This window comes from Podarcis liolepis (genome assembly GCF_965112155.1).
Source record: "Podarcis liolepis genome assembly, chromosome: 5".
NCBI classification, from domain to species: domain Eukaryota; kingdom Metazoa; phylum Chordata; class Lepidosauria; order Squamata; family Lacertidae; genus Podarcis; species Podarcis liolepis.
This window is the reverse complement of record NC_139556.1, coordinates 99195221-99213828: the sequence shown is the minus strand read 5'-3', so window position 1 is coordinate 99213828 and position 18608 is coordinate 99195221. Positions and strand designations below refer to the sequence as shown.

Sequence of the window (18608 nt, the reverse complement as noted above, 5' to 3'; positions counted from 1 at the left end):
TTTTTAAAGACCCTTGGAAGCGTTTAATAGCCCTTCCGGTCAAGGTGTGATTGCCTTTATAAGAGAATAAGAACTAGGTTTCATTCAGCAGCAAGTTAAACTACCGTATTTTTCGCTCTATAACACGCACCCGACCATAACACGCACGTAGTTTTTAGAGGAGGAAAATTCATAGGCATGCCACCCGTAGGCATTCCCTCCATAACACACACAGACATTTCCCCTTACTTTCTAGGAGGAAAAAATTGAGTGTTATGGTGCAAAAAATACGGTAAGTGGATAAACAGAGTGTGTGAGGATGAAAGAGAAGCTTGCGCCAGCCATGTTATTTTTAAAAAAATGCATCGGCCCCAAATAGTGGCAAAATTGGGAGAGCTACTTACCAGGAACAAGAGCTGTAGAAAGCTCTAGGACCAGTGACTGTTGATGTTTTGTAGAACCCTCCCTTAGCAACAGCTCAGATTGGCTAGCAGTGATTCCGTCGCACCAGTTGTGCTTGGTGGTGACTTTTGCCTTCCATTGCAGCAGGCGGCCAGTCAGGTCAAGCTTGCTTAAGCCGCATGGAGTTTCTGTTCTACAGGCGCACCTTGGCGTAGGTGGGGCACTTAGTTTGCTCCTGCTTTCCGCACAAGACACACCGAGGTGTGGATTGTACAGGTTGAGCTGGCTGTGGGATGGACAGGGAGATGAGATGCTGAGAGACGGTTTCAAACTATTGGCTATTTTGTGGTATGAAATGAGCTTCCTGGCAGGCAAAGTGCCATGGGAGAGTCCTCAGTTGTTCTAACCAGGAAGATGAAAAGATGTGAATGGCGGAAGGATGGTGATAGGTGGAAATTCTGATGACGTCGGCGAAGGGTTGAGTAATTGAGTGTCTTGAAATCTTGCGTAATATATTTGATTCCAGCCCATTGCAATAGTAATACTGCCACCTTTTGATCTGTGGATCCACAAGGCAGCTTACAGCGTATTTGAAATCTTTACGAAAAACAAAATAAAGACTGAACAGCACAGCAACAAAAACTAATAGATGGAAGTAAGGAAGTGGCAGAAAAGGGCAACCAAAACAGGTGCTGGGCGCTGGAAGTTTCAGGGCACACAGAGCATAGTTAAAACTTTGCTGCTACAAGGTGGAGTAGTGGCCGGCAACCTGGACGGCTTAAAAACAAGTTTAAACAAATTTGAAGAGGGTAAAGCTGCCAATTGCTACTAGCCCAGATGGCAATATTCTGTTAGACATGGCCTCTGAATCCAGTTGCTGAGAATCACAAATCGGGAGAGCGCAGTTGCACACGAAGCCTTCTTGCTGGTTTCCCATGGTGATCAGGTTGGCTGGTGTGAGAACAGATTGTTGGACTAGGTGGTTCTTTGGTCTGATCCAGCAGGACTTTTATGACATTCTCATGCTCAATAAATCATGGCAATATTTTAGCCTGGAGTTTCCCAAATTTGGGTCTCCAGCTGTTTGGGTCTCCTAGCTGGCAGGACTAGTGGTCAGGGATGATGGGAACTGTAGTCCAAAAACAGCCAGAGACCCAAATTTGGGAAACCCTGTTTTAGTCTATCAAAAATCTAGGCTTTGAGTCTGGTTCATTGGCGAAGCTCATCTCGTGTTCTTAGCAAAGCAGTAGTGATAGTTAAAGATGGTAGTCCTTAAGGTGCCATAGGACTTAGTTGTGTTTTCTGCAACTGACTAACTTGACTCCTGCTCTGGTAGTAAAAGTGCAGTAGCACACAAACTCAGTGAACCCCCAAAGATTCATCTTTACTTGCAGTTTCAAAGGCCCAAAAGATGGAGTGAGACACATCTGCTTAGGAAGGAAGTTCTACAGTTCTGCACCACTATTGAAAGGACTTTTGACCTGATGGCCACCTGCTGTAAGGTGATGGAGGGGAATGGATCAGGTCCTCCAATGAGCATCTTTAGCTATGAGGAGGTTCACTTCCATGTTCAATATTTAGCTTCTGTGTCTTGGAAAAACCCTGTTAACTAACAGTCTTTGTTCTGGACCCTTGGTCTTCAAGTGATCGTGCTTAAATAGAGAACCAAACAGAAATCTGCCTCCTCACTTTGGATATCCTATTGCAGTGCACAGTTGCATTGGCCAGGCCAGGCAGAAGTTGAAGTCCAAAATATCTGGACACCCCCTGGTTGAGGAAGGCTTGTGCAGTGCAGTAGGTCTGTGGACTGTATGACCAGAGGTTTTGGGTTACGCTTCTGGGCTGAATGAAGACTGTATTTAATAGCAAACATACACGCATATATTCGTATAGCAACCTATTGGTACACACAGTACCCAATAAAGAATACAAATTAGAAAGCTGGTTTAAACCAGTGATTAAACTTGACCCCTTTTAAATCAAGCTATAGCTTGTTCACATGGGAAGATGAGAACTTGGCATCTGTGAGCAGACACTTTGAACACCACTAATGCTTGGGGTTTGTTTCCTGCAGGTGGCTTATACACTGCTATATATTAGCATGCTGTAATTTCTGACTCAGCCTCTCCCCCAGTTCCTTCCAGATATTTGGAGCTAGGACTGGTCTCGAGGGTAGTCGGTTGGAGAAGGCTTCTCTGGCTATTCAGGGTTACTTTGAGTCTGGCAGGGTGATGGAGCTCCCTGTTAACAGTTTGCAAGACAGAAATCTAATAAACTCTGGACACAATTTCATATTGCAAAATTGCACCCCTCTGGTCCATTTAGGGTGAGTCATACGCCATATTACGTGGAGCCCTCTTTGCTGTGGAAACTGGGCCAGGGGACCTTATGTCCTCGGGTACTAAATGTGAGTTTTTCTGAAGTGTTGACTCAGGGGTTGCGCAAAATGTGCTCAACAGACCCAGCTTTATCGAACCCATGCAGGTGCCAGGAGTTGTAATTTATAGAGCAGCGTTTTGGCGCAAGGGACCAAAATCCGTTCTGTGTTTGTTTAGACCGGTCTTCTCCAAAGACTGTTCAGATTTATCTTAATCCTGGTTCCTGATCGAATGGAAGTGCTTAGGAAAATGAGCTGATTTAATTCAGTTCCATTGCTGGTGGGTGGGCGTGCAACTGATCTCTGCTGAGATCTGTGGGATCTTATGCTGACTCTGCTGTGGGTACTGATCCTGACGTCATCTCTAGGTCTGGGGTGGCCCAGGAGTTTGAGACTCTGGGCCTTTTTAACTGGGACTACAACCATCTATCTAGCCAAGACCTGTGAGGTTCCAATTTCTTGGAAGGCCAGAGCATCAGTTGGTGTGGAAATCTTCAAGCCCCAAACAATTCCCCCCTTTAAATCCAGTTTACTATCTGTAAATGACGTTAATCAGAGTAATAGGATACAGAAAAGAAGGGAGTCTGGATTTATAGCACGGCACTGACTCTCCAATTGTTTCAAAATGTCTTTGCAAATTTCTCTCCTGATTTCTTGGTAGGGAAGGGATGCATGCATTCCTAAACTTTGTGCAGTTGTGATGTGATGTTTTTTGGCTTGCACCAAGAAGAGTGTTAGTACAACAGTGGATAGATCTTCTCTTGGGAGCTTATATCATGCTCTTGTGCAGGGCTACCGTTCTTAAAACCATATATTCAAAACACAGTGTCAGCAATTGGAGCCCTGTGAAAGTCTCAAACAAGGGGAGGAACTTGTGCCAGTGTTCCCAAAGGTGCATTATCATATGCCCTCCATATCTTTGTGACTACAGCTTCCATCAGCCCCAGCCAGCAAGGCCTTGTTTGCTGGGGTTGTCATCAAGTATGCCAAACACCTGACAGTTCTTGTTTATCCTCTCTGCTCTTCCTCCTCCTCCTCCTCCTCCTCCTCCTCCTCCTCCTCCTCCTCCTCCTCCTCTGTCTCTACCATCATCCCCAACTGTTGGTTACTTGTTGTTGTTGTTTAGTCGTTTAGTCGTGTCCGACTCTTTGTGACCCCCTGGACCAGAGCATGCCAGGCACTCCTGTCTTCCACTTCCTCCCGCAGTTTGGTCAAACTCATGCTGGTAGCTTCGAGAACACTGTCCAACCATCTTGTCCTCTGTCGTCCCCTTCTCCTTGTGCCCTCCATCTTTCCCAACATCAGGGTCTTTTCCAGGGAGTCTTTTCTTCTCATGAGGAGGCCAAAGTATTGGAGCCTCAGCTTCACAATCTGTCCTTCCTAACAGTGTTCAAATTTATATCTGTTATATTTTATCTGCACAATTGGAACGAATTTCAGGAATCAAAATGCTTTTTCTGTGCAACCTCATCAGAAGCAGTCACTATTAAGAAAAAGAGGTAGGAATAGGCCAATACATACCTGGATCAAGTAACTTTTCTTCTTTAAGTTCTCAAAGTTCTTAACCAAGCTCGAGATTGTCATCTGAACTTGCCAGATGTTTAAGAGATAATCAATCACAGTCAGTCCATAATTTGAAAAATAAGACTTTAGTCTTGCCCCAAAATGGCAACTAGGCATCCCCTTTCGGACACTGCAACCTAGGTTTAAGGAGCCATTTGGCTCCTAGCTTCATATATCTTTTGAGTTTCTAACACTGGCTTCTCGGACTTAGATGTCATCTTTCTGCTAGCTTTGCCCCTTCATACCTCCTTGCTATGGCCATCTCCTTTGGGACCTTCAACTAGCCTTCCTGGTCCCTCTGTCATCTCCGCTGAATGTTGCTGACAGTTTTCCATAAAAATAAAAGCAAACCTCCTTGAGTATAGAAAGCTATTTGGGAGAAAGGTTCCTGCCTACTCTTCTCCCTGTCCTACTAAGTTTCTGCATGTAAAGAGAGGCTTATTTGTTTTAAACATTGGAGCATTCCACCAAACTTTTTTTAATTTTTATTCTACCTTTCTGCACTTCAGGCAGCAAACTTGGGTTTCCCACGCTGTCTCTTAGTGACCAGATCTAGGCCTGCTTGGTTTTCAGCAAGACAGCTGCTTCTTCATGTGTTTTCAGAGCATGATATTTTAGGGTGCCTCCCCTACCACTTGCAGCCTACAAGCCCCTGTCACACGGCACAATTGCACATTTCACTGTGCTCTGGAATATTTAAACTCCCTTTTGCCTTCTTTCTCTGCCTTCTTTTAAGAGCTTCCTGTAGGCTTTTTATTTCTTTCTTTCTGGGTCCAAAGAAAGCAGAGAAGTATCCTTGGCCATGTTTTCTTTTGCTTGCATTCTGAACCATCTCCGAGGCTTTTTATAGTGCAGTGGGCCTGCCCTTGGCCAAAGAGAAAAAGGGGGAATTTCAGCTGGTGTCTCGGGGCAGGTGGGTGGGTGGTGGGGGTGGAGCCTCTGCAGCAGCTGGAAGGAGAGACCCACGGCCGGCCGCGTCTCAGAGCCCAACACTGACGGGCGGATGGGGAGCAGCTAGCAGGCAGAGGAGGTGGCCAGGGGGTCACGAGCAGGGTGGAGCAGGTTCACGGAGAGTCCTGAAAAACCATTGGCGTGCCGCAGCCCCTCCCTGACAAAGCAGATGTTGCCTTGCGCTCAGCTGGAGCGCGGGAACTGTTTTGATAAACTTTCGGCCCCCTGCTACTAAATGGCTCTGGGGCCAAGCCTCAGCCGAGCATGCCAGGATGGTGTATCTGTGGGCCTTGCATAACTTCCTTGCTCTCTACAATATTCTGTTCTGTATTTGCTCAGGTTGCCCGTGTCCTCCTGAAGCACAGGGGCTACTAGCCGTACACTTCTGCATGGCTATGGAGGACAATTCTCTCTCTCTCTCTCTCTCTCTCTCTCTCTCTCTCTCTCTCTCATTAATGGTTAGTGGCACATGATTCTATTCTCCTTGCCTTATATAATAATAATGATAATTATATGCCGCCCATCTGACTGGTTGCCCCTGCCACTCTGCCACCCAACAAAATATTAAAAACCCAATAGAACACCAACCATTAAAAACTTCCCTAAACAGGGTTGCCTCTAGATGTCTTCTAAAAGTCTGGTAGTTGTTTTTCTCTTTGACATCTGGTGGGAGGGCGTTCCACAGGGTGGGTGCCACTACCAAGAAGGCCCTCTGCCTTGTTCTCTGTAACCTCACTTCTCGCAGTGAAGGAACTGTCAGAAGGCCGTCGGAGCTGGACCTCAGTGTCCGGGCAGAACGATGGGGGTGGGTACGCTCCTTCAGGTATACTGGGCTGAGGATGTTTAGGGCTTTAAAGGTCAGCACCAACACTTTGAATTGTGCTCCGAAACTTACTGGAAGCCAATGTAGATCCTTTAAGACCAATGTTAAATGGTCCTGGTGGCCTCTCCCAGTCACTAGTCTGGCAGCGGCATTCTTCCTCTTTAAGTTCTCAAAGGTTCTTAACATAGCTTAAGGTTGTCATCTGAAATAGCCAGATGTTTAACTGATAATCAATCACAGTTGGTCCATCATTTGAAAAATAAGACTTTAGAGCTGTCTTGCTCAAAAATGGCAACTAGACATTCTGTTCTGGTGACTGTGTTTCTAACACTGATGGGGATGCATATCCGAACCACACTACAATGCAACTGTGAAAGCAGCTTAAGCATATACAAGCTATGCTGGATCAGATCAATAGTCTGTCCAGTCCAGAACCCTGTTTCCACCAGTGACTACTGGAACTCCCCTCCCCTCGCTGTTTATCCCCACACCAAGTATTCAGAGATATACTGCCTCTGAACATGGGTGCTCCACACTGCCATCTTTACTAATAGCCATTGGGACACATGCTGCTCCTCTATTAACTTGTCTATTCCCCCTTTAAAGCCACTTGAGCCAGAGGCCATCACCACCTGAGCTGGAGGGGAGGTGGAATTTGTCAAGAACGCTGCATCTGTGTGTGTGAGTTTGGTTTGGTTAAGCCTGGCTCCGTGACTGCTTCCCATCAAAACAGCACAACCAACAGCTGCCTCTGTTTTCTTACAAAAAAACTGTGTTTGACGGGGGTTTTCAGGCAGGACATTTGATCTCTCGAGTTATTTTGATGAAACAAGAGGGTCACTTTTGATCTGTCAAACAGAATCTGTGTGTGCCGCTGCGATCCACATTCAAGACCATGGCACCCGTGTTTGCTGTTCTGCCTGGTTTGCGCAGCTTGACGTCGCCGGCTTCCTTCATACCAGGCGCACGAGTAATTGTGGGAACTCATTGTGGGATTTTGATTTGGCAACTTTTTCTCCTTAGGTAATGCTGAACATGGCTGGAGCAGCAGTGAGCCGGGTGGAGGGTTCGGAAATGCAACACCCCAGACCTGTTCCTTCTTCCTTGCAGAGTATTTGATTTCGTGTTGGAATCTGCCTTTCGTCCATTGATCCCAGTATAAACTACTTAGAGTGGCCCTCCAAGCAGTGTTAGAAACTCAGATATATAAGCTGGCGCCAAATGGCTCCTTAAACCAAGGCTGCTTAAACACAATGTTTAGTTGCCATTTTGGGGCAAGATTGCTCTAAAGTGTTATTTTTCAATGATGTACTGACTGTGATTGATTATCAGTTAAACATTTGACTAATTCAGATGACAACCTTGAGCTCGGTTAAGAACTTTGACAACTTAAAGAAGAAAAGTTCCTTGATCCAGGGACAATCCACATATCTATTGGCCTATTCCTACCTCTTTCTTAAGGGTGACATGGACCATTCATTGTTGTTATTGTTTAATTGTCTTAGTCGTGTTCGACTCTCTGTGACTTCATGAACCAGAGCATGCCTTGGAAACACTCACTTTCTTCTCAAAGCTTCTCCATTTTTGTGTCCATGGAGTTTTCTTGCCAAAATACTGGAGTGGTTTGCCAGTTCCTTCTCCAGGACCATTCATAATCTAAGAATATTCTTCACAACTGAGAGCAGGGAAGTGCGGTGGGGGGAAGTGAAGACAAGCAACAACAATTAAGTGTAACGTTGTTCACTGCTCCTGCTGAAATTGCACAGAAAAAGCATTTCGGTTCCTGAAATTCGTTCCAATTGTGCAGATAAAATATAACTGATAGAATTCTACAGGATGTGATATTAGTGTGGGAAAACAATCCAGATCCAAGGATCCCCAGGCATGCACCTCAAGATGGTGGAGATGTCAGACGCCATCTTGGTGCCCAGGCACCTTCACTTGGTCGCAAGTGGCCAATTTGTTGTTTAGTCATTTAGTCGTGTCCGCCTCTTCGTGACCCCCTGGACCAGAGCATGCCAGGCACTCCTGTCTTCCACTGCCTCCCGCAGTTTGGTCAAACTCATGTTGGTAGCTTCGAGAACACTGTGTCACCATCTCATCCTCTATCATCCCCTTCTCCTTGTGCCCTCCATCTTTCCCAGCATCAGGGTCTTTTCCAGGGAGTCTACTCTTCTCATGCGGTGGCCAAAGTACTGGAGCCTCAGCTTCAGGATCTGTCCTTCCAGTGAGCACTCAGGGCTGATTTCCTTCAGAATGGAGAGGTTGGATCTTCTTGCAGTCCATGGGACTCTCCAGAGTCTCCTCCAGCACCATAATTCAAAAGCATCAATTCTTCGGCGATCAGCCTTCTTTATGGTCCAGCTCTCACTTCCATACATCACTACTGGGAAAACCATAGCTTTGACCTTTGTTGGCAAGGTGATGTCCCCTTCATGGATCACTGCCTTGCCGTGTTGAAGGGGCTTGAATAACTCAGAAAAGCTATGAACTATGCCGTGCAGGGCACCCAAGATGGACAGGTCATAGTGGAGAGTTTTGACCAAACGTGATCCACCTGGAGGAGGAACCGGCAAGCCACTCCAGTATCCCTGCCAAGAAAACTCCATGGACAAAGACAACAGGCATATAAAAGTGGTCAATAGCAAGGTTCAAAATGTGCCTGGCTAATTTCGAGGACTGCCTCCAAGGTCTCTGGCAGAGGTCTTGCTATGTAGGATGGCGGGGGGTGGCGGCTCTAGAACCCAGCAGCTCCCACAAGCAAAGTGTCATTCCTACCTCTGATCTGTGGGATTTTTCAAAGTATTTTGGAGCTGTGTGCTTACACGCATATTTGCCACACCAACAAGAAGGCGCTCTTGAAGTGCAGTGGATGCTTATCCACGAATTGCTCTAAGAACTGAGGACCAGTTCTCAGTTGCCCATGCCCTGTTTGCATCCTTGTGGCATCTCCCTTTTTGGATAGTTTATTATCCTGCCCCCCTACATTGCTTGGGGCTTTTTCTTCTTTCCTTCCAGTATCCTCAAGCAAATCTCCACAAATCTGCTCCCTGCCCCAGTTGTCTGTTGCAAGCTCGTGTTCAGCACAGTATGGGAAGCCCCTTCTCTACTCCAGCTCTGCAGAAGGGAGGACGGGTCTTGCGTGTTGCTCTGGGCGTTGCAGTAGACAGATTCTTGCTCTGCTTTTGCCACCTCCCACGTTCATCGTGATATGAAGGCAAGCCCCATCACCATTATCACACCCTGCAGTTCCCTGGCATGTGCAGAGGACTTGTGGCAGCCACAAATTACGTCTGGCTAGTAACCAAGCCAACATTTCTGGACTCTGAAATTTATAAAGCTCTAAATGGCTTAGGACCATGACACCTAAAGACCTAAACTTCATGCATATGGATTTGCCCAGTTTTTAAGCCACAGACCTCCCCGTCCTGTATCATTGCTCCTCCACCAGCTACAGTAAGGCCCATGGAGACTGGCCACAGGGCCTTTACAGTTGTAGCACCCCATTTATGGAGCCTCCTTCCCTGAGACGCTCTCCTGGTGCCGTCTCTGTTTTTATGTTCAGCACCAGTTGAATAGTTCATTGGCCCAGGCCTTCTAATGCTGTGTTTTGAAATCCGTTTAGCGATCTCGGCTGTATAAGTGCTGCTTTTTTCGTTGGAGGCATTTCCTTGCGTTCACGGCTTTGTTTGTTTATCTGTTTCATGTATGCCGCTCTGTGAGCCTTGCTGGCCGAGTGGCAGATTTTTGTTTAAGCTTAAATAAGTAAATTTCCACGCGGTAAGGTTAAGAGTCATGTTGTAGCGACGGCAGAAGAAAGTCACGACAAGGGATTTGGCTGTGGCGTGGTTGCTGCAACAGAAGGGTGCAGTACCTTCGCTGTGGGGCAGACTTCCAAGGAGCACAGGTCAGGGGTGGGGGGGGGGAAGTGGGAGAAGCAATGGGTGCAACTCTTGCATTTATGTGTGCTAGGGTGCACCCCAGCCACCCAAAAGCCAGTGGTCTTTATGCGCTCACAGTCCACGGACTCTCACCCCTTCCTCCCTCATCCCAGCACGCATCACGGTTCAAGAGCGCACTTGTGAGGGGTGTGGCCTTGTGAGAGGGCGTGGCTTGGCAGACTCAGGCGGGCTGCGTTTGAGGGCTGCCATTCACTTCTGGGCCTCAGGGCAAGGCTCTTAAGGAGCCGTGGGAGGGCTTGGCACTCCTCATCCTACCCTTTTGTTGCAAAAACCAGGGGACCCCCCTCCCCAATTCCTACATATTCTTGGACAACTGCGAGTTAAAGCCAAAGGGATTGGCTAGGCTCCTTTGAACTCCCCATATCTGCAGGAAATACAGTGGTACCTCGGGTTACATACGCTTCAGGTTACATACGCTTCAGGTTACATACGCTTCAGGTTACAGACTCCACTAACCCAGAAATAGTACCTCGGGTTAAGAACTTTGCTTCAGGATGAGAACAGAAATCGTGCGGCGGTGGCGCAGCAGCGGGAGGCCCCATTAGCTAAAGTGGTGCTTCAGGTTAAGAACAGTTTCAGGTTAAGAATGGACCTCCGGAACGAATTAAGTACGTAACCAGAGATACCACTGTACTTGGAAACAGTGCAGGAACCTTCCTATCTAGGCAATGATGTGTCGAAACCATCTTGTTACCTGAAAGCAAATTCTTCTAATTTGTTTTATCAGTTCTTTGGCTTTGCTCCTGTTTCCTGCAAATGTGGAAGTTTTTCTTTTTTCTTTTTTATATACCATATTAAAAAAACCATATAAAAATCCTCTCTCTCTCTCTCTCTCTCTCTCTCTCTCTCTCTCTGTGTGTGTGTGTGTGTGTGCATATACTAGGCTCACTTTGCCTATAATTAGATTGTGATCTAACACTGAGAACAATGAGACGCTACTTGACAGCAAGTGGAAGAAACTGAAAGGGTCTGACACCTAGTTATGGACTAGCCTCAGAAGGTTGCAGATGGAAGCGTTTCAGTGGGGAAAGTTACCGAACAATGGGAGACTTTGTCCATTCTCTTCCCCCCACCCCATTCAAACACTTCTACGCCAAATTGTGTTTAAAAATCAAAAGGAACAATTTAGTGCTGTGAGCGACGGTCGGAATCCATTGCTCTGCTTGGTAGGGAGTCACCTGGGAACCGTACAAGCCTTTAACGATGCTCTCGCCTGGTTCCTCTCGCCCTGGGAGATCTGGGTTAAAGACATAAATAACCGCAATGTAAACAAAGCTGAGAGTTCATCGGCAGGCGAAAACGCCCAGCGCTTGAGTTGCAAGATTGTATATGGGCAGAGAACCTCTCTCTCCTCCTCTCTTTTCTCTGACTTCAGTTGGCTTGCTGTCTCTCACGACTGGAGCTGTGTGCCGGGTGAAAGGTTTTCTAGGACTGGCCTTCTGTCCTTTGGGTTGCCTTCCTTTCTCAAGGTGCAGTGCAGTAGAGGAGCTGTCGCTGTGGGGCAGAGCGTGTGCCTTGCATGCCAAACACCCCAGGCTGAACCCGTGGCATCCCTGCTTAACTGGACTGGCACAGCAGGGCCAGGGCAAAGAGGTTCAGCCACCCCTCCCGTGCGCACCCACAGGCACACAGATTCCACATGTGTGCTCCTTTCCTCCTTTGCAAGAGAGATTTCCCCCCATCATTTTTGACACACATGGAAGTGGGTGAGTGGGTGGGTTGGCACTGCCATGCTGCAGGAAGAAGTTTTATCTGCTTCAGGCGGCACTGGTGGTGGGGGATGTATGAAGACAGGAATCGACGTCTCAATAGTGCAGCAATGTGTTAAAGTGCTGACTGGTGGTGGTGGTAGGTGTGTGACATCTGTGCAAAATAAATGAATAGTAAAGGAGCCAGGTTTTGCTGTGAAATTTGATGATTGGCCCCCCCCCCCAAGTGCAAAGGAATGCTCTGTCCCATGAGACTAGGGCCCTTCAGGATTTAACCTCCTTCTGTCGGGCCTGTAAGACAGAGCTATTCCGCCTGGCCTTTAATTTGAATTCAGCCTGATCTTTTATTTCCCTTTTCTTCTCTTCTCTTCCCTCCCCCTCCCCTTTTATGAAGATCACCCACTCTGAGACCCCACAGCTAATTCTCCCCTGGCCTCCTCGCTGACCCAAGTAGGACCAATTCAGCCAGCTAGCCCTGGGGATTATCTAATTGATTTTTGATTTTTATTGTTATTCATGTTTTTATACTGTATTTTATGCTGCTTTTATAATTAAGTGTTTTAAAGTGTTTTAAATTTGTTGTTAGCCACCCTGAACAGGGAAGGGCGCAGTATAAATAAAAAATTATTATTATTATTATTATTATTATTATTATTATTATTATTATTATTAAAGGTGCAAAACTCAGCTTAAGTTCATAGATTGTAGAGTTGGAAGGAACCCTGAGGGTCTTGCAGTCCAAGTCCCTGCAATGCAGGAATATGCAGCTGTCCCACACGGGGACCAAACCTGCAACCTTGGTGTTGTTGACACCACACTCTAACCGACTGAGCAATCCGCTTGGATAATCAGGCCAAAGATCCATTTAGCCCAGTATCCTGTTCTCACAATGGCCAGACAGAGGCCTCGAGGGAAAGCTCACAAGCGGGATCCAAGCACAAGAGCCCTTTCCCACTGGCAATTCCCAGGAACTAGTATTTGGGGTCATATTTCTTCCAAAAGGGCAGGGACAACACGGCCATTGATAGTCTTATCCTCCATAAAATTGTCTCATCCTTTTTCAAACCCATTCCAAGTTGGTGGCCATCATTCGTTTTTGTGGGAGCATTGTAAAACCAATACAGTGAGAGGCTCTTATGAGGAGGGGCAGGATTATAGCGAGAGGCCTTGCTCTGAGACTCTTTTGCCTATATACCACCCTTGTGCTTTGATTCTTCTAGGTGCACACAAGCAAGGCTTGGCGAGGACCAGAAACCACTCTGAATCGGCCAGAGCCCCCCCGAATGTGGAGAGGAGGCGGCAGCTCTCTGAATCACATACAGACACCATGAGCAACTCTGACTGCAGAATGGGCCAGCGGCAGCTGGGGACCCCCAGAGGTATGAATGGGGAGGTTCCGCAGTTGAAAAGTGCAGCTTGCTTTCTGCACGCATGCTCTCAATGCCCATAAAAGATGAGCTGCGTGGAAGTCTGCTCAGAAATGGGAATCGCCTTGGATGATCAGCTGTGTGCTCTTTCAAACCCTGATGTTGTGATTCCGAATTCTAATTCAGGTGTCTCAGATCAGCTTTACAAGTCACTGTGCATCTGTAGGAATTCAGAATCAGACCTCATGAAAACCCTGGGTCCTTTATTCTCTTCAGGCAGCCAACAAAATTTTGGCGCTCATGGTTGTAGATCAGGCTTCCTCAAACTCGGCCCTCCAGATGTTTTGAGACTTCAATTCCCATCATCCCTGACCACTGGTCCTGTTAGCTAGGGATCATGGGAGTTGTAGGCCAAAAACACCTGGAGGGCCAAGTCTGAGGAAGCCTGTTGTAGATGAAGCAGAACACTGTCCTGTAGACCCCCATTCTCTTCTCGTCTTCCTTTCTAATTTCCATGTCTCCCCATACATCCTATCTCTCTTGCTAAAATGTCCAGATTACCGACTGTTGCAAAGTATGGTAAACCTGCAGTTTGGTTTTTTTTAATCGTTTGGAGCAATTACAGTGGTGCCCCGCAAGACGAATGCCTCGCAAGACGGAAAACCCGCTAGACGAAAGGGTTTTCCGTTTTGGAGGTGCTTCACAAAACGAATTTCCTATGGGCTTGCTTCGCAAGACGACAATGCCTTGCAAGTTCCTGCGGGGTTTTTCCCCCTTTCCCCCCCTTTTTCTAAGCCGCTAAGCTGCTTATCAGCTGATCCGATCAGCCAGTAAGCCGCTAAAAGCCGCTAATAGCGCTAATCCGCTAATCCGTCAATGGGCTTGCTTTGCAAGACGAAAAAACCGCTAGACGAAGAGAATCACAGAACGGATTCTTTTCGTCTTGTGAGGCACCACTGTATGGAATAGAGACAAACAGCAAGGAGTAAATATCAAGGAGTTACAATCGTTCAAACAGGGTCATTAGATCTCAGCTTAATCAGCCAAGAAATGAACAAACTCCTTTCAGTGCCCTCAGCCCTGCTGCTCATAGGCCCACCACGTCCAGCATCCTCTTTCCTAGAGTGGCTTTGGAAGTTCTGCCCTCAGGGCATGCTGCCTTTGATTTTGTAGTAAACATATTGTTGTCATGACCAGCAGCCATTGATAACCTTGATCCTCCACGAAGTTGTTTGATCTCTTCAGAAAACCACCTAAGGTGGTGGTTGTTGCCCCAACTTGTGGTAAAGAATACCATAGTTTTAACCAGTGCTTTCCCCCCCTAAAAAAAAATGTTTAGGGGTACTCTCATGTTGACTCAAGAAAACCACCATTTTATTGTTCAAATCGGGAAAAATAAATACAGTAAATGGACAAAAGTACAAAGAACTTATATTACCTCATATTACACAGCTGACAGCTCACAGTAACTTCCGCACTGGCATGAGGTTGTGTGCACTAACATCTTCCCTCCTACTCTCAACTCCTACTTCACACATTAAACGCTCGCTTCCACCTGAGACTCAGGGAACACTGTGACAGGAAATGGGGCCGCCATCAGGGATAGCAACAGAACTGACAATTCTCTGTGCTAGAGAACAAACTAATTTTTTAGTTTTTTTTTTAGTTTCTTCTCCAATTAGATTCACAAAATGTTTAGGGGTATGTGTCCCCCTGCGTCCCCCCAGAAAAAACCCACTGGTTTTAACTATGTCTTAAATGTGGAGAAGTTCTCCCATTTGTCTGCCCCTGACCTTCTGCCATTCAGTTTTACTGGATGACCCAGGATTCTGATATCACAAAAGAGGAAGAATAACTTTTTTCTGGTCAGTTTCTCCACAGCATCAATAACTTTCTGTCATGCCTCCACTTACTCATGACCCTCCCGCCAAATACCACAAACTTTCCTTATAAGGGAGATGCTTCAACCACTTGGTCATTTTGGTTGGCCTTTTTGAACCTTCCCCAGCACTACGATTTCCTTTTTGAATCAAGGCAACCCAAACTGGACACAGTGCGGAAGCACTCTAGGTTCTTAAAACAGCATTTATGATACTGGCCGTTTTATTTTCAACCCCTTTCCTAATGATCTCGAGCATGGAATTTAGCTTCTTCACAATAGCCGTGCTCCACCTAGCATCCTCTCTGAGCTATCCATGACAACCCCGAGATCCACCCTTTGGGTGAACTAGGGGACTAGCCAGGATGTCCTCTGTTGACAACCATTTCCTGTTTTCTTTGAACAGGTAAACTGTTAATTGAAGGCTTCCCAGTTTGTTTGGTGGCTGGTGCAAAGGGTGGGCGGCAAGTGTGAAGAAAGGGCTTCCTTAAATGATCATTCTGGGTTGCTGGGAAATTAAGCCTCCTTAGCCATGGTTTTTGCATGTCTGAACTGAGCCATTGGTCTCTGTAAAAACAAACAGCTTTGTTATATATGGCGAGGCAGTGATTCTGCCTTTTTTCCCTTCCAGGCGGTCCCTACACCACCTGCTTGGCCCCTGGCGACAGAAAGAATCGGAGCAAGCCAACTCGGGGGAGGAAGAAAGTATTTGAAGCCTACATGTCCAGGGAGGATGTCTCAGCAGGACTGAAAAGGAAAACACTTATCCAGGTACTTTGAACTTGGAACGACCGCAAAAGCAGCAAGCTGTTGTTGCTGTGGATTTGCATTTTGGGATGCTACGATAGAGTCAGTCCTTCTGTGTCTCCCCCCCCCCAGTGCTTGTTTACCTGTGTAGCTCTCAGGTAGGACTGCAGGCATCAGTGGGCTGAATTGGTAGATGGGCATGTTAATCAGCGGAACAGATTGGAGAGTAGCTTTTCGGTATTTAAAACTATTTCAGGCAGAAGAGGGGAAACCTTTTCCTTCTCTTCCTCCCTGCCTCTTCCCTGAGGACAGGGAACAAATGGTTTTATAGGTTAGGAAGGTGGGATGCTCTTGCCTAACCTTGAACCTAAATCTCCCAAGTTAATGGGCTTCAAACGTTAGACCCTCCTTGAGTCCCTACTGTGTCACCGCTTTCCCAGACTCCACATAACTTCTTAAGCCATTTTGAAGGCTAGGAACCAGTGCTGTGTGCTCCCCTTTCTTCTGTCTAAACAGGAAGCCGGGTATGAAAGATGAGAGGCTGAGATGGGGTTAATCAGAGCAGAAGTGGTGGTGAATTCAGGGTTGATATTGCTGGTGGAATAAATTCGCCTTCCAGCTCCTCTAAGTTCACCGTTCCTGGTCTAGCTAGTAAGAAGAGCAGATCAGCAGCAGAATACAGAGCTATTGAGGAGGCTTGGGATCTCCTTCCTCTGAGATTTTCCCAAAGAGGCATCTGTCAGAGGATGTTAGAGGCGTAGATTATCCACTCTCAGGGGGTTGGCTTAAATGACCTAGTGGATCCTGTCCAGCTCTGTGGTCATGGTCATGGTTTTTGAAGGAGAAAGTCAGAATATTGTGACTGAGGCCCTACAAAAAAAGTCTTGAGAGTACTGACACCCTCTGGCAGGTGTGGAGGTAACCTGTTCTGAAGAGTCAAAAGAACATTAGTTCAGTGCATATTCCCCCTCTTGAATGCCTGCCTCTTCCTGCACAATTGGGGGAGGAAAACGCAAAAATCTCCACCGATAAATATAGCAGCTATTGTTTGTGAGTGATTGCAAAGTAATGCGGGTTAAGGATGACATCATGAGATTCTGCAGCCAGAGCCTCGGCCCCTGACACACATGTGAGAACAGTTGTTCTTTGCAGATGGGGAGAGCGGCTGGTTCCAGATATGATATCACAGCGTGAAATGCACAACATTGTAAATAGGATTTTCATAGGCACAGATAATAAGGCCCATCTGCTTTCGAGGAGGAACGTGGGGAGTTCCTTCCTTTTTCCAGAAGAAAAGCACCGGAGGAAAAAGTGAGGTGCATATGCGTGCGTTGCGAGGCTGACTGTCTTTGCTTTGGGGTGGGGCGGAGTATACAAGCCCTTTCTATTTTGGTTTGTTGACATTTGGGTGGTGACACATGTGGTGGGCCATGTTAGGCATGCGCCTGCCACGTATGCAATGCCTGCTATTGGTGCACAAATGGGCTGCAGTCATACGGCTGCGGTGGCATAGCTTGGGTTGCCAGTGCCCGGGGCCATACGGAGGGGGTGGGAGGGAAATGAGATGGAGTACGCATGCGCATTCAACTGCCTAACGACCTCCGCGTCACCCGGGAGATCGCAGCCATAGAGAAAATAAAATAAGAGTTGCTCTGTTGTCTGGAGAGGTTGCTTCCTGGTTCACAAGGAGAAGCCGTTTGCAACTAAGCCCAGTGATGGAAGCGAGTAGCTGTATTGAGGCAGCACCAATAATTGAAATTTTGTGCCCCTAACAATTTTGCACCTGAGGCAACTGCCCTGGTGGCCCCCCTACGGCTCTACTGTATGGCAGTCTTGGAATTGTTGGCCTTTAGTGATGGGGGTTTAGACAAGGTACGCTCCCTGCAAGCTTCTTACATATCAAGAACTAGAATTGAATGATGGGTTGAAAGAAGAGTTCCTTTCAGATGTTCTGTCTCTGTCCAAGGCTGCTGGTTATCTCTGGTGGGTAGTTTGCTCGGAACCTCTCTTGCACCAGCCTCTGCCAGATCTGGTTCCTGCGCAGTTACAGTGGAGGAAGGCAAAGGGGGCCTGTAGACAGCAAGAACAGGCCTCTCTGAGCAGCCTGATTCAGAAGTGCCTGGGAGTTACACATGTTGCGGTTTCAGACGCTGTTGGCAGCGTCCGAAACCGCAACAACACATAACCTCTCCTGGCCTGTTGGTGTCAGGAGGCTTCCTTGGTTGAGAACGTAAGCAGAGCCATCTTGGATCAGGCCCATCGTCCAACATGCTGTTCTCAGCTTCGTCAACAAGGTGCCTCAGGGAAGCCTGCAAACAGGACCCGAGATCAACAAAAACTCTCCCCATTTGTGACCCCCGCCTCCTGGTATTCAGAGGGCATTCTGGTGGGGTGGCCACAGGCTGGCTGCTCACCTTACATTACTCCCTTGGGGCAGGGGCTCAAGTCCATTCATTGGAATGAAACAGAATTGCACATATGCATTCTTATGCTACTGCTGCTAGTTCCAGCAGGCATTTCCAATGCTTTGTGCTCTCAGCGTTAAAATCACTTTCTCTCTCTCTCTCTGTGTGTGTGCGCACGCTTACTGTTGCGGCACAGTTCCTTGCATACATGACTCAAAGCTCCCGCTCTGTTTTCCACATGTGAGCAAAGAATGTTATATGTCCAAAAGGGTCTAGTGCCAGGCTACAGCGCAATATCTTTGTTCCTCAAATGGTTTGGAATGTGCCTGCTAAGTGACTTTTAGCTGTGCAAAACAAAGCATCTTTTCTATAGAAGTATAGTCTGGAGGATGAGTAATGTGTCCTTTTTCAAGTGGCGGGTCCCTTGTGTGAATGAAAAAAATC

At 47.0% G+C, this 18608-nt stretch overlaps 1 protein-coding gene across 5 annotated transcripts in view; it reads left to right on the top strand.

Moving 5' to 3' along the window:
• DIS3L2 (DIS3 like 3'-5' exoribonuclease 2) overlaps nucleotides 1–18608 on the top strand; it is a 196215-nt gene that overhangs the window by 11212 nt on the left and 166395 nt on the right. For 3 of the 5 annotated variants that reach the window (XM_083503943.1, XM_083503946.1, XM_083503944.1), the window contains 2 exons: nucleotides 12987–13145; nucleotides 15644–15783. In XM_083503943.1, coding sequence (XP_083360069.1) covers nucleotides 12987–13145; nucleotides 15644–15783 — 299 coding nt within the window. Of the gene's footprint in view, nucleotides 1–474; nucleotides 643–12986; nucleotides 13146–15643; nucleotides 15784–18608 lie in introns of those variants that run through there. The other 2 variants (XM_083503947.1, XM_083503945.1) reach the window with 2 other exon arrangements.